Genomic DNA, 16,250 nt, shown 5'->3' with positions numbered 1-16,250 from the left:
CGTCAAATTTGAGTTTTTTTACTTTTTTGATGATTTTCTTAAAAGTTTTTACCTGTACTTCTTTTACCGGACCAATGATACCACCGGAAAATTCACGAAATTCTATATAGAATATACGGTACATATTTTAAACGGACACGAACGTTCTCTTAACCTGATTGTCAAACCTTTGTAAGCCAAAATAAATTCATGAAAAAAAACCTGGAAAAAGGATATTGTTCTTGGAAAAAATTCTTCTTTACACCGTTAAGTGAGGGTCGATCTCAAATCAATCTTTTACGAAAGTACAAAACAATAAAAACAAATATTGAACATTAAAATGTTTACTCTTTATTTTCCATGAAATTGAATTGATTTCAATCTTACTTACAAAGTGTTGCAGAATTCATTATTCTAATATTCTAGCAGCCTTGACAAGTAAATTTGCATTTGTCATTCATGAAGCCATGATAAGGGCTATCTTTCTTGCAATAACCGAGCTCCTTCCATTTCGGACAGTAGCTGTCCGAATCGAAACAATGAGTGGATGGTGAACACATCTTACATGTTTTGAAACATTTTGTAGACATGACATCATTGTTATTGAAACATTGGTCTTTCTGTTCCAAACAGAATCCAGGGTCGGTATCCATGCATTTTGAGGGTGGTGCCCTGGTAGGAGCTTTGGTTGGAGCATTGGTCGGTGCTTCTGTAGGGAGGGGTACGGTACCACATTTAGTACATGTATAAGGACATGTTGTCATCATAAAAACATGATAGGGGCTTTTCTTTAAGCAACTACCTTCTTTTTTCCACTGTGGACAATAACTGTTTTGATCAAAGCATTTCAAATTTTGCGAACACATCTGACAAGTTAACTTGCACTTTTTGGACATGACTTTGCTGTTAAAGATGCAATCTCCTTTGTGTTGTCGACAGAATGCTTGATCTTCATCTGCACATGCTTGAGGTGGTGGGGGAGCAGTGGTGGGTAGGACCTTGCCACAGTGTGTACATGTGAATTCACAAGTCTCCAGCATCCACGGTCTGTAGGGGCTGCCTACTTTACACTTCCCAGATTCTGCCCATTTAGGACAATAGCTGTTCTTATCGAAGCAATCAGCCAGCGTTGAACACATGCGACATGTTAATTTACATTTCTTCGACATGATTGCACTGTTCCAAAAGCAATTTGATTTTTGGGCAGCACAGAATGAAGGGTCTTCATCGTGACACGGGTTTTGATGTTTGGTTGGGCCAGGATATCTTGTTGGTGTCACTATATAATAAATAGAAATAGGAAGGTTTCTATAGAAATGTTTGTTGAACATGTTTCAAGTCATGTTGCCGTTTAACTACATTTTTTCCGTTCGATTTATAAAGCTTGGGATGGAATGAATCGGAATTCTAGTGGATTCAGGACGGAAATGTGATGAAATGATACTAGCTTGAACAAGAACAACGGGCTACTTTGTATACTCCCCGGGTGAGGAATATAATTGCTCAATGGGGAAAGTGAATATGGTCAAAGTTTCTCTTGTTCGGGAGTATTTTGGGTGTCCCGAGACGTCCGCCCGGTAACGCCCAACTTCTGGGGGTGTAAAGTCTGTAGTGAACTCTTGACTTAATGAAATTTCAAGAGCCTCAGAAACTTTAAAAACTAAATTTACTGAAAAAGTTTTACCTAAAAGACAAGCTCTACAACTCTTCTTGCAACTGGCCAACATGAATTTCGGATTTTTCTTACATTCCCCATTTTTCGCCCAGTCAGCACAATGCTGGTGTTGGTCTTTGCATAGACTGCCTCTTGTTGGAACTGGATGAAAAAAGGGCACTCTATTGACGAGGTCTAAAATCCATGAAGTTTTCAAATTTTGGAGTAAGGGAGGGATGGTATTTATTCAAGAATCCATAAAGTCTGTACGTGTTATAAACTTAGGGGCCTTGTATCGGCCAGAAAAAGAACAAGAAAAATTGAGTATATTTAATGTCAATTCAGTACAAGGTCTCGACCTCCCAAGCATGGGATATTCTTTCTGCAGTGCCGTAGCAACATTTTCCCCCTCGGGCCAAACCATGGTTGGCCCTCGCGGTGTCACTAAACTTCAGCCCCCAATATGAAAATGCTTCCTACGGCACTGTTCTGGGGTCGCCTAATTTTAAGCTCAAAAAGTTTAAATAAGACTTTACTTGGATAACAGGCTTTGCAACTTTTTTTACAATTCATCAACATGAATTTCGGGTTCTTTTTGCATTCTCCATTTTTTGCCCAGTCAGCACAATGTTGATGTTTATCGCTACATCGTCCAAGAGTTTGTGTGGGAACTGAAAGTATTGAAAAAGTACTGTAATTACTCAAAATCTCCAAAAAAAAGAAGAACAACACTGAGCCTGATGTTTCAAGCAATTTAGGGGTTAAAGTAGTAAAAATTGGGTATAAATCTTAAAATACCTCAATTTCACCCTATAAAAATAAGAATAAAATAAGAACAATTTGGAGTCTCAAAGTGGCCAAAAAGAACAGCCGAGCCTCATCAAAATTTTCTGGTTCTTATAAAAAACAAGAGCGTGTTAAAGAAGCCTCGTATAAGAATCAAGTAAGATTTAGACTAGCAAACTAGTCTGTTAATTAATCATGTCAGAGGACGGGAACATAAAGGCGGTGGGCGTTTGCTAGAATAGGAGCTGCGTAGGAGAACGAGCAAAAGTTGGTGAGAGGCTGCTGATTAACATTAGCTTTCAGCCCTTACCGCCGACAAAATTTCTTCCTACGCTTACCTAACTCCTACGCTCACTTTTCCCGCGTGATACCGTTCCAGCCCGACTGGCGTACCAGTCTAGGTAAGATTGGGAACTGAAAAGGAAAATATTTTCACAAAAAAGTCAGCAGGGATGTGAAAAGTTGGAATAAGAAATTGATCAGCGATTCACGTCTTTTGGCGAGAAGGAGAGAGTAATATAAAGTTACCTGGTCTGCACATATCACACATTTTAGCGCAATACTTTTTCATGAACAATGCATTATTTTCACAATAACCCATCTTTTTCCATGTCCCACAATTCTTTTCGAAATCATGACATCCTGGCTTCGGTTTCGGTATTGGCCCTTGAAAATAAAAACCAATTTGTTGATGATTTTAGGTTCAAACATGCTCGTACTTAGTCCCATCACGGCTCTTCATGTAATTAGTTCATTCTACTTTAATGGGATAAACTTTCGCGGGGATTAAATTTTACGGTTGGGCCTATCCGCGAAATTCCAAAACTTCGTGGGGAATTAATTTCGTGGGTGGCACTATTGGGTGGCAATATATTCACGATTTTGTGACTTATACTGTCAAATCGTGCATTTTGGTTGTTGAAATACACATTATTACCGCTTCTTTGATGTCAGAAAATGTTTAGAAATATTTCGCGGATGAGGCCCTTCCAAATTTCCATTGGGACTTAATTTCGCGGATTTTCGCAGATGACACCCAAATCCGCGAAATTTAATCCCCGCGAAAGTTTATCCCATTAAAGTAGAAGCAATGATATTCGCATGTTTTTATGGCTTGAGGTTTGAATTTCATTCTTTTCGAGCAAGAAGATATTCAGCGGGGATGATAAAACAGCATAATACTTTGCAGTGAGGATTTTCTTATCCGATTATTTTCAGCAGGTACAATTAAAAATTAGAAATGGTTTTCCACTTGGTATGATATTTTCACCAATTTTTCCAGTGGGAAAGGTTCCCAGTGGGTCTGTGAAAAGCGGGTGTTCAACTGTATGTTATGTCTTAGGGCGGATTTTAACAATATTACAGTATTGAAAGGTTTCAAAATTAGCAATTTTGCTTTTCCACAAAATTCCGTACTTTTGGTAAGGGGTGAAAGATATCGTTTCGAAAGAGACAAATTTATCTCCCCACTACTCCTCGGTAGCCATTAATCCACCTTTAGGCGTACAAACTTTCGCGAGCAGAAACTTTCGCGAGGACGAAAAATCGCAAAGGCGAAAAATCGCGACATTTACTTTTGCGAATTTAACGGGAAAATATTTTTCGCAAGCATAAACTTTTGCAAATCAAGACGTAAAATTGAGAATTTTCACATGAAAAAATGGCTTAGAGGGACAAATACTTCTTGGATTGGCTTGAAACATTTGTTCTTGGACTTATTGGTCTTTTAGCAGGCTAAAAAGTGTCATAAAAGTTACATTTTATTCAAAGTTTGAAGTTTTACAGATTTTTTATTTTGTCAAGAATTTTTCGCGAGCATAAACTTTCCCGAATGGCCCTTCATAGAATTTTTAAAGACATTTGCATTCGCAAAAAGTACCAAAATTCGCGAAATTCGCGAAAGTTTCTGCTCGCGAAAGTTTTTACGCCTAAAGTAACTCCCAGTGAAATTTATTAAAACCTACTTCATAAAAAAATAATTTAATGTTTCAAGAGACATCATCACCATGGTAATTGTTTGGATACGAGGCAAGTGATGTAATTTATAAAGAGATCTACTAAAGATATAGTTTTCCAAACTCACCTTTATCGCAGAAACCACAAGTTCTTGGGCAGTAATCATACATATAACTTCCAACCCAGCACGTATACCATCCCGTTTTCATATACTTCGCACATTCTCCGACCTTGTCTTGACAAACTCCTGTTGTCAGAGAAAAAGAGAGAGATCTTTGCTAAGCTACAAAGTAAGGAGCAAATTGGGCTCTTCCAGAATAAAATTTTACATGGGGGGTGGAGGATATAACAATTTTTAGTGATTTACCCCCCGGACAATAAGTTTTACCCCCCGGACAAGCATCTGCTGACCCCCCGGACACACCAAATTACACCCCGGACAAGGCAAATTTTGATGATTTTTGCTACCCCCGGACAATATATCCTTCACCCCCCATGTAAATTTTTTTTCTCGAAGAGCCCATTTCAGGAAAATATTTTTCTTGATCATTCGAAAAAAAAGGTGCACGTGAACAGGGAAAGGCAATTTTGTCATTAAAGACTGATGTTACAAGTAAAAGGAGCTAGCAAAGGTCATCATAATTGCACCTTGCTCCTTTGTCCCAAAGACTAGAGACTAACGCGGTAACTAATTGACCTACCTTTTCCTTAAAGAGGTGAATCGAAAACGTTTTACAATCCAGACTGAGTGGTTTCAGCCTCCTCAACTTTGAGCAAGTGAGACTTATTTCTTAAATTCCTAGCGAATTTGATCTCGTTTTGAGCACTCAGCCTCCCCCTTTTATAGTTTTTCTGCCGGGCCTGCAATCTAAGAAGTCTAACAAGAAATAAGAAACTTTTCTACCTGAAACAGTGTCGGGAAGAAATAAGAAACTTTTCTACCTGAAAGAGTGTCGGGAAGAAATAAAAAACTTTTCTACCTGAAACAGTGTCGGGAAGAAATAAGAAACTTTTCTACCTGAAACAGTGTCGGGAAGAAATAAGAAACTTTTCTGAAACGTGTCGGGAAGAATAAGAAACTTTTACTGAAACAGTGTCGGGAAGAAATAAGAAACTTTTCTCTGAAACCTAAACATTGGTCGGGAAGAAATAAGAAACTTTTCTACCTGAAACAGTGTCGGGAAGAAATAAGAAACTTTTCTACCTGAAACAGTGTCGGGAAGAAATAAGAAACTTTTCTACCTGAAACAGTGTCGGGAAGAAAAACAGCGTAAAAAGAAACTTTTCTACCTGAAACAGTGTCGGGAAAGAAAGAAATAAAAACTTTTCTACCTGAACAGTGTCGGGAAGAAATAAGAAACTTTTACCTGAAAACAGTGTCGGGAAGAAATAAGAAAACTTTCTACCTGAAACAGTGTCGGGAAGGAAATAAGAAACTTTTCTACCTGAAACAGTGTCGGGAAGAAATAAGAAACTTTTCTACCTGAAACAGTGTCGGGAAGAAATGCCAAAACTAAAAGCGCTATAATGCTGTTGAACTGCATCTTGCAAAAGATGATTCTTGTAGGTCGATCCGAAATATTTATACGGATTTCAGTGCAAAACAATTCTTTTGTTGAATTATTTCAACTGACACTACCTATATAAAGCTGTTTAAAAATTGACACAGAAATTTAAATAGAAGTAGCATTTTTCGTAAATATATTTAGTCAAGAAATCGGTTTTCTAATTAGAAAAATCAAAAATTTTGTTTGTCTAAAAATATTGACTTTTGATCTAGCTGTGAAAACGTTGTAAATTTCTGCAATGAATTTTGCAGGTTTTAATTTTTTTCGATATACTTCGGGTTTAAATCAACGATAATCTACTTGGAAAATTTTCAAGAATCCCGTTTGATACAATACTTTTCAAGTTGCAACCACCCCTCTGATTTGTTTGGTAAGAGTTGCAAATCGGCCTCCAAAGTCACGTTCGCTAAGCAATATATTTGAGATAGGAATCTTTTTTTAATTTCTCTTTCATCAACAACTTTAAAAACAATTGGTATGTACTATATACAAAAAACTGTGCAGTCTATGTAGAAGGGGCACCTGACGGTTGACATGTGATTGAGTTATGAGGGTAGACAAAGGGCGTGGCTGTTATGATTTTAAATGTTTTTATCATGACAGAACAGAATAAATTTATCTAAAATAATCCGTTATAATATCTTAACAAATACTATAAATTTGATGGAAAGATTAAAATGAATTCAGAAAGGGGCTGGAAATGGAAAAGATTTTTTATGATTCTTGACATTTCAAACTTTGAAATTCAACTAATGAAAATTTTATTTAGATATTGAGGTTTCATGTGAGGGCTGATAAACTGTAACCACCTTTTTTCCCTAGTTTTTTGTTGTCTAGGAAAAAAATTGTAACAGAAATATGGAATATTTTTCTCTTGATAGCTTTATCTTTTGATATTTCAATTTTCAGTCTGACCGCAAAACTTTTGATTTATATCGAAACAAAAAAATAAGAAATAAAGATTTTTTTGCCCACTGAGTTACCTAAAAGGAAGAAATTCTGGCGGAAAGAAACCCGCCAAGTTAAGTTCCCCTCAAAATTTAATACTCCACTATCCGCCAAATCAAAATTCCCACCATGCACCATATTTTCAAGCCATCTGCCAGATTAAATTTCTTCTAAAAATCTGTTTCGGTCATCCGCCAAATTATAAATTCTCGCCAAAATTCCTTCCTTTAAGGGCTCTGACCATAGTGAATTTTTCATAATTGCCGTGTTTAAAATGTGTTTTCTGACTGATGTAACCAACAAAACTATGGCATGTTATACATTTTCTGTTAGACAAACTATTCCTGAATCTGAAAATTCAAAAATTGCAATGAAATAATTTGATGAAGAAGAAAATGAAGACTTTTGCGAGGAAGAGTATTTCAACTTTGAAGAGCTTAGTTTCGGCGAAGAAAAAACATTATGAAAAAATTTCGCAGTAGATGGTGTATCTTTTGCCTAGCATTAGCAATAAAAATTTTTGCGGAAAATTTTTGTAAATGCTTCTTTCTCTCGAAATCTTCAAAATAGTGGTTTTTCATCAATTTTTCATCTGGATTTTGCTTAAAAAAACAGTCATAACTTTTCACACATCTTCTTAGAAAAATTTTCCGCAAAATTTAAAATAGTTCAATTCTTCGCGGACAGTGTAAAGAAATTTTGAAACAAAAAGGTTAATTACCCATTAAAACTTAGCACTTTTTATAAAAGAAGGTGATGCAACATATTATTAACGTCTTTTTAAAGTTCATAACGTCATTTTTGTAATTAAATTCTTAATTACTCTGAAGGGATTTGATTAAAAAGCAATTTATAAAGGTAATTCTTTGTTGAAAGTGTTAAAGAACCTAAAACATAACTTTTATGTTCAAATACTAAAGTCAATTTTCCGACTATGGTCAGAGCCCTTAAGGTGTTTCAGTATGCAATACAAAAGTTTAAACCCTTATTTTACACGCTTTTTTTTTATAAGAATGGTGTAAATCCATTTCATCATGGATATTCTTAACCTTTTGGGAAAATCATCCTAAAATATTCTTACAGCATTCTTAGGTTACGATCCTAATTCAGACTAGATTTAACATTTAGTACATATGTCTCAAGCATAAAATGGTATTTTGTGAAAGGAGCGAGCCTTACTTGGAGGTAATTGACAATTTATAATTGAAAATGCTCTAACAATGGCATTCTTAGCTTGAGTACACGCTTTTTTTTATAAGAATGGTGTAAATCCATTTCATCATGGATATTCTTAACTTTTTTTGGGAAAATCATCCTAAAATATTCTTACAGCATTCTTAGGTTAGGATCCTAAAGTATATGTCTTAAGCATAAAATGCCATTTTTGTGAATAAGGAGTGAGCCTTACTTGGGGTAATTGACAATTTTTAATTGAAAATGCTCTAAAATGGCATTCTTAGCTTGAGCCACAAAATTTCATAATGGTCATATTCTTAGCATTATTCTTAATTTTTTGGTCATTTTCATCATGGACATTCTTATAAAGTGTATTCTTATAATAAAAAAAACGTGTAGCAAAATTCCATGATGGTGATATTCTTAACATTATTCTTAATTTTTTGGCCATTTTCATCATGGACATTCTTATATATTGTAAACTATCTAATCAAAAACTTAGAGCACTGAGACGACTGAGAAAATTCCTGACCTTGATGAACAAACAAAATTTCTCGTCAATGATTATATTCTATCACCTTTTAATTACTGCCCACTTATTTGGATGTTCTGTGGAAAAGGGGCTATCAACATGATTGAGAAATGCCACCATAGGGCACTTCGAGTTATGACCAATAGTGGGTTTGATTACGAAGCTCTCTTGACTGATTGTAATACTCAAACCATACATTCTTACCCTGAGTATTCAAAGAAAATAGTAACCTCTGAAGACAAATAATAGAAATTTTATCGCGCATGTGTCAATCTAATCACTGTAGAAAAAATCAAAGATGAAGAGCAAATATTACCATATTAATGTCTAGCAGACTGTATCAGTATGCAGTTTACTATTTACGAATTCCCCAGAAATCTCCAAGTGTAGTTGAAATGAGTTTATTTCGAAAGAAATCTTTTACATAATCCCCAAATGTATAACAGTAATTACCTAACTTTTAATTATGGAAATGTCACTTTCATTGAATCGAAATAATAGACAGACTTTATGTTATGATTCTCTATCACTGACTCCTTTTACAAAGCATTGATGACTTTTTGTAAGTTGTATTTTCAACGACGGGAATAAAAATATCGACTATGACGCTCATCCAAGATCTTGGATGGTCGTCATGGTTACTTTTGTCTTTGCTGATTGCGCGATGAATAGAATCTCGATTCGTCGGCACAGCGTAAATATATGATTTTGAGCTGTGCTATTCACGGTAATACATTCTCGTAATTTAAAACTCCTTCTTTGTGAAGTCTTCAAATCTATTCATAATCTTGGTCCAAAGATTATGCATGAAATTTTCACAATTAGAGCAATCAGTCTATCAGCTCCGTAACGGTCAATCCCTAGCTTTGCCATTATAAAAACGATATAATACTGCTTTTGGTGTAAACACATTTGATTTTAGAGCTGTATCCACTTGGAATAAATTAACCCTTATCAATTAAAAATGAGAACTCTATAGTCTCTTTTAAAAACGCTCTAACATCTACTACACCAATCTGCACATGTAAGGCTTGTACATAATTTATCCTAATTTTGTTTTTTAAATCTATATTATAATACGCTAAAATCGGAACTCTCCAATTCTCGCATGAAGCTTTTTCGCTAGCGATTTTTAAGCAGACGGCAATTCTTTTAGCGCCTTTTCTGTGTTGGTTTTTACATTAGTAAAATTTCAGCTTTAAAATGAAAGCCGTGAAAAACATTTAATCTTTTCTCTCTTTTTCTTATCTTCTTTTTTGAATATTTTCAGGAGCACTTTGAAATTGAAGACTCTTCTTTTTCTTTTTCATTTTGAAATATTTAAGTTTCAAATTTTCAAAGCTATTCAAAGTCTTTCAAAGTCTTTCAAAGTCTTTCAAAGTCTTTCAAAGTCTTTCAAAGTCTTTCAAAGTCTTTCAAAGTCTTTCAAAGTCTTTCAAAGTCTTTCAAAGTCTTTCAAAGTCTTTCAAAGTCTTTCAAAGTCTTTCAAAGTCTTTCAAAGTCTTTCAAAGTCTTTCAAAGTCTTTCAAAGTCTTTCAAAGTCTTTCAAAGTCTTTCAAAGTCTTTCAAAGTCTTTCAAAGTCTTTCAAAGTCTTTCAAAGTCTTTCAAAGTCTTTCAAGTCTTCAAAGTCTTTCAAAGTCTTTCAAAGTCTTCAAGTCAAAGTCTTTCAAAGTCTTTCAAAGTCTTTCAAAGTCTTTCAAAGTCTTTCAAAGTCACCCTCGAATGTCTACCCACGATGGCTAGCCACGATGGCTAAAGGACTTAAACGAAAGAATATATTTACAAGATATTTTTCATTGTGGTAATTTCTAGCAATGCAAGATCTTCATTTCTTCCCAGGCAGTTTTCATTTAATTTGCATTCAATTTACTCTATCATTTTAAAGTTTTCTTTTCAAAAACCAACTTGATGAAAGTAGTATCAAAATAGTTTTAATTTTCTTTGAACATAAAAAAAAATGTCTGATGTAATTCTCCTCCGAAAATACAAGAAATTATATTAAGTGATTTGACAAAAGATGTTTTTCCTTTTCCTTGCAAAGTACAAGAAATTACTTCAATTAGTTTTCCTTGGAAATTCAACATATTTTTTTAGGTAATTTTCCTTGAAAAATACAAGAAACTGTACATAAGATGATTTTCCTTGGGAAATACAAGAAATCGTAACAGGGTATTTTCCTAGGGAAATACAAAAAACTGTATATAAGATGTATTTTCCTTGGAAAATACAATAAATCGTACTCGGTGATTTTCCTTGGAAAATACAAGAAATATGTCTTAACTATGTTTCCTTGGAAAACATAACTAACTGTTCGTAGAAATTTTCCTTTTACATTACTAAAACATATTTCGCATAAGTAAACAAAATATGTGTAATTTCTAAAGTGAAAGCGAGCGAAGCGAGCGTAATAATCATGTTAAAGAGTCGTCTCGGACGACGCCGGGACGGCTAGTTTTTTTTATTCTTTGAAATTATAATAGTTGGACTTTATTAGAGTTACTTCATGTAAATCTATTTTTATTACCCAACTTTAAATAAAGACTAAATAAAAATAAACAAGATGACTTAAAGTCGAAAATTTCGCATAATATTTGAACATCAACGACGAAGACGCGTGAAACGTGACTCCTGCAACATTATGCATTTTGAATGAAACGTTACACAAAATATACACATTGTATTGTACACACAGGTCGTAGATACCCTGTTTTTTATGAAAAGTCTCAATGCATTAAAAAAAAGATTCCTTAAAAAATGCGATTAAAGAATTCCATTTTATAAGCGCGGGTATAAGCGTAAAAAAATCTTTTATTTCAGAATCAGTGCCGTAGAAAGCATTTTCATAATGGGGGGGGGGGGGCTGAAGTTTAGTGACACCGCGAGGGCCAACCATGGTTTGTCCCGAGGGGGAAAATTTTGAAAATTTGAGCTCTAGATTGCTTGAAAATGCACTCAATTGTGGCAATTATGACAAATTAAAAAAGAAAAAAATTGCATTTAGCAAAATAACCATTTTTGAAAAAATGGGGGCATAGCCCCCTCCCTTGCTACGGCACTGAGAATAATTCAGAGAACTGCAATATACTTGAGAAAAATAATAAATTCTTTTGAAGATGAAGAAAAAAAATGAACTCTTCATTCTTTCATGCCAGAAACCTCATTTTGTGCTTTGAAGGAACTTGTGATAAAGACTTCTTTCACTTGTGCAAAGTTTATATGAACCTCTTTCTATAAACAGTAGAATTTATCTAAAATTGAGAAAAATGGCTAGTCAGAAAAATCTGTTGTATACTATCTTCGCTTTCTGGTATGAATGATGGCCCACCATCAAAATCATTAGCCTTTCCAGAAAAATTTGAATATGGACAAGCATCAGTTGACCCCATGGAGAAAGTTTAACCCCCCCCCTCCGGACATTTTCTGGAAGAGCCCATTAAAGGCAAAAAGCAGTTGAGCTCCAATTTTAAGCTTTAAAGAAATAATACTCCTTGTGTTGAGCTTTAAACTGCATTCCATTAAACAAACCCTCCCCAATCTCTTGCCAGTTATCCCATGAGATTGGGTAACTTGCATCAGTGGAGGCTAATATGCATAGCCCTCAAATGAATGACCTGTCTGGTCATTAAAATACAATTACGCAGCTCTGCTCGCAGCTCTACTCTACCATTTTTGTTTTGATTTAACTTTGTATTTTAATGACCAGACAGGTCATTCATTTGAGGGATATGCATGTTTACCTCCACTGATGCAAGTTACCCGATCTCACGGTAGGGGAAAGATCCCAGAAAAGTAACAAGAATCTTAGTGCACAAATGGCAATCTTGTACAAACAACGGTACAACTGGAGTTTTTAATGATTCAAAATGAAAATCCTGATTAGCAAAAGGTGTATCAAGATCGGTGAAGTTTGATTGAAGCTCAATTAGTTTGATTTATTACCTTGTTGCCCATTCTTTTAACATTCAGACAGCTTATTAGCAGACGCCCACGCTAAAGCTTAAAGAGCGAGCCAATATCTATCATAGACCTTTTTTTAATGAGGCCACCCTGTTGAATAATTATGTAGTCCAGCAAAAAAAAACAATGATATAGCCATGCATAATTATTATAATATGCATGAAACAGTAATTATGCATGGCTGTATCATTGTTTTTATGCTGGACTACATAATTATTCAACAGGGTTGCCTCTTTAAAAAAAGGTCTATTCCATCGGGGAGGAAAAGCTGGAACTATTACTAACCAAACTCATCGAACACCAATCAAACTTCATCAGATAAAAAACTGTCAAATCATATAATCAAACTTATCAAAAAAATTTCTTACTAAATCAGGTTCGGTAATCGAACAGCTATCATTTCGGTTTGATTTCGATGGATAGTTCCACAGTTCGATTAACAACCCTGGCCTGGACACCGCCGTAAATTGTGCGGTGGTGTACGGTGGGGCTGGATCTAAATGTCCAGTAGGAATTTTGGGTATTTAAGCTTCCTGGAAAGCACCACCATACGATGTCTGGTGGGACCACTGAACTTTGTACGGCGGTGAAAATAGGTTATTTGAAATCCTTCGTACACCCACCGTTCAATGTCAATGTGTCCAGGCAGGGTCGTTTTGATTACGAAAATGATTGCTAAATTTCAATTGACATGATTTCTAGGAAATACTTGCTAAAACTGACTGTTTGTCACAACTGGTTTCACTATTAACACATAACTATCTGGTAAAAAGAGGAAAAAAAGATCATACCTGCGCTGTTTGTAGTTTTGGTGAAGAAGAGAAGAGAGGGTTAAATAAAAATGTTGTTGTTGTGGAAAATTAACTCTTTTTGTACTACTTTACTGACATGATCAATTTATTGGTGTATTCACAAACTACACAAACATAAAACACTCAGTAGTAAACGAATATTAAACCTCTTTAAATACTCTCCAAAAGACCAGAAAACATGATAAAAATTTATACAACAGCAGCAAGTTTCAAAAGCATGTGCAATCAGCAGCCATTAAAAAGTTCTCAAGATGAATGTTTACAAAGGCTTGGTTACACTTCTTGCACTAGCGTATTTTAATTATTAAGAAAAGCGCTGTTTTTATCACTTTTATCACTTTTTATCTTTGTGAGTGAGTCCACCTTTAGAATATAGGCCGTAGTACGCCCGCAGCCAAACGCCCAAACCATAATTTGCGCCCCAAAAATTTTCTCGATACATCTATGCGAAATTAAAAATTATAAAAAAAAGCGTGTAGCAAAAATTCCATGATGGTGATATTCTTAGTATTATTCTTAATTCTTTGGCCATTTTCATCATGGACATTCTTATAAAGTGTATTCTTATGAAAAAAGGGTGTATTCGAATTTACTGCCGGCGGAAATATATTTTCATTTGATTTTGAGGGAACTTTCGCATTGTTAGCCATACGTAAGTAACATATAATGAAATGTCTAGTTTGTTGCCAACCTCTTAGAAAACTCCTATTTTTTGAACTCAATTTGTGGTTCTTTTTACAGGTTTGTAATTCAGAGTGGGAATTTCCGTACCCTTCCTTCGCTTATATTTAAAAGTGAAGCAAAAGAAGATTTAAATGCACATCCTAGCCAAGAGTGTTTGACTATATTTTTAACTTTTCAAAACTGGAAATTTTATTTGAGTTTAATCCATCAAAAATATTCTTTAATCCGAGTACATATCAAGTCTGAAATAAAACTTAATATTTCAATTTTTAACATTTTTTTTGACAAGTTGTTAAAGTTCTGGGGACTTATCAACTAAGGTTACGTAAATTTTATGAAATTGAACAGAATATGTAAAAACTATTTCATATCTTCCATAACACTTTCAGAGCAAATTATTATCTTAAAAAGAAATTTTTGCATCACCGACGTTGAAGTCATCGAACAGGTGAGATTTAATTTTAGTGCATGTTGAGTAAAATTGACCAGTCTGGAAATTGCGGCTTGTGCACCGGATATCTCCGGCGTAGATTTGAGGTTTGAGATCTGCTGCCTTCGACTTTTCCCAGTTAAGTTGGCGCAGCTCCGGCGTAACATTTCCCTCCTTTCCAGACTGGAAAATTGAGTAAAATTGTAGACTGGAGTCGTTTATAAACCGCGTAATACAGTAATATGGTTGTTGTATGATAATAGTTCATTGTAGCGGGATAATGTCAGTTTGTATCATAGATTTATAAAGCTCGAAGGGCTAGATGGCGTACTTTTGCTGAAAAGTGTGCCACGGTTAGGTAGAAAATCCTACCTAGGTCACGTGACATTACAATGAAATTTCAGCGCTTGACCAATGGTGACCGTGGGTTTTCGAAAACAAAAGCAACAATATTTTTTCCGATATTCACTTTTTTTTTATTGCGATGGCTTAAGGACTCTGACCATAGTGAATTTTTCATAATTGCCGTGTTTAAAATGTGTTTTCTGACTGATTTAACCAACAAAACTATGGCATGTTATACATTTTCTGTTAGACAAACTATTCCTGAATCTGAAAATTCAAAAATTGCATTGAAAAAAATTGATGAAGAAGAAAATGAAGACTTTTGCGAGGAAGAGTATTTCAACTTTGAAGAGCTTAGTTTCGGCAAAGAAAAAACATTTTGAAAAAATTTTCGCAGTAGATGTTGTAGATCTTTTACCGAACAATAAAAATTTTTGCGGAAAATTTTTTAAATGCTTCTTTGTCTCGAAATCTTCAAAATAGTGGTTTTTCATCAATTTTTCATCTGGATTTTGCTTAAAAAAACAGTCATAACTTTTGACACATCTTTTTAGAAAATTTTTCCGCAAAATTTAAAATAGTTCAATTCTTTGCGGAAAGTTTGAAAAAAGTTCAAAAGAAAAAGGTTAATTACCTATTAAAACTTAGCACTTTTTATAAAAGAAGGTGATGCAACATGTTATTAACGTCTTTTTAAAGTTCATAACGTCATTTTTGCAATTAAGTTCTTAATTACTCTTAAGGGGTTTGATTAAAAAGCTATTTATGAAGGCAATTCTTTGTTAAAAGTGTTAAAGAATCTAAAACATAACTTTTATGTTCAGATACTAAAATCAATTTTCTGACTATGGTCAGAACCACAGATATCTGTAAAGCCCGAAGGGCTAGATTTGCGGCTTTTATCAAAAAGTGAAGCTCATCTTTGGAAGGATTTCCTACCAGAGTCACGTGACTAAAATATGCAATTTCACCGGTTTGAGAGATGTGAAATAGGGTTTGCCGCCTACGTTTTTTGATCTCGCGCTCCGAAAACAATTAAAATACTGGATCCTATCCATCGGCACGAAATTTAAAAAGTCAAATTTTTGTTTCACTTTTTTTTGCTGGAGAAAGCTTAAAGTTGCCTATCTAGCCCTTCGGGCTTAGATATCTGTGGTCAGAACCCTTTAAAGCCACGACATCTAACCCTTCGGGATATATAAATCTATGGTTTGTATAAATTTTTAGCACTGCTACTATTATTTGTACAAATGGTGACATTATTATAAAAAATATTTCATCCTAATACTCAAAATATAGATGATTTTCTATCGCAATACAGATACTTTTAATAGTGCTGAATGAAAAGCGATCTCATCCAACACAAAGCAAAGTCGATACTCCGCCATCCATACATATTTTTTTCATAAGAACATCTAAAGT

General features: G+C 34.6%; 2 protein-coding genes across 2 annotated transcripts in view; one reads left to right on the top strand and one right to left on the bottom strand.

Moving 5' to 3' along the window:
• Positions 1–16,250, top strand: part of LOC136810989 (dynein intermediate chain 2, ciliary-like) — a 285,291-nt gene that overhangs the window by 34,340 nt on the left and 234,701 nt on the right. The window lies entirely within an intron of this gene.
• LOC136810985 (uncharacterized) lies at positions 308–5,940 on the bottom strand. The gene is made up of 6 exons (XM_067067586.1): positions 5,859–5,940; positions 4,503–4,622; positions 2,948–3,085; positions 2,170–2,304; positions 1,664–1,795; positions 308–1,258 (listed from the first exon to the last, which is right to left on the bottom strand). The coding sequence occupies exons 1-6, from the start codon at positions 5,917–5,919 to the stop codon at positions 402–404; spliced, it is 1,443 nt and encodes a 480-aa protein (XP_066923687.1). The 5' UTR covers positions 5,920–5,940; the 3' UTR covers positions 308–401.

This window comes from Clytia hemisphaerica, unplaced genomic scaffold, assembly GCF_902728285.1.
Source record: "Clytia hemisphaerica strain Z4C2 unplaced genomic scaffold, Clytia hemisphaerica genome assembly, whole genome shotgun sequence".
NCBI lineage: Eukaryota > Metazoa > Cnidaria > Hydrozoa > Leptothecata > Clytiidae > Clytia > Clytia hemisphaerica.
This window is presented reverse-complemented; position numbering and strand designations above follow the sequence as displayed.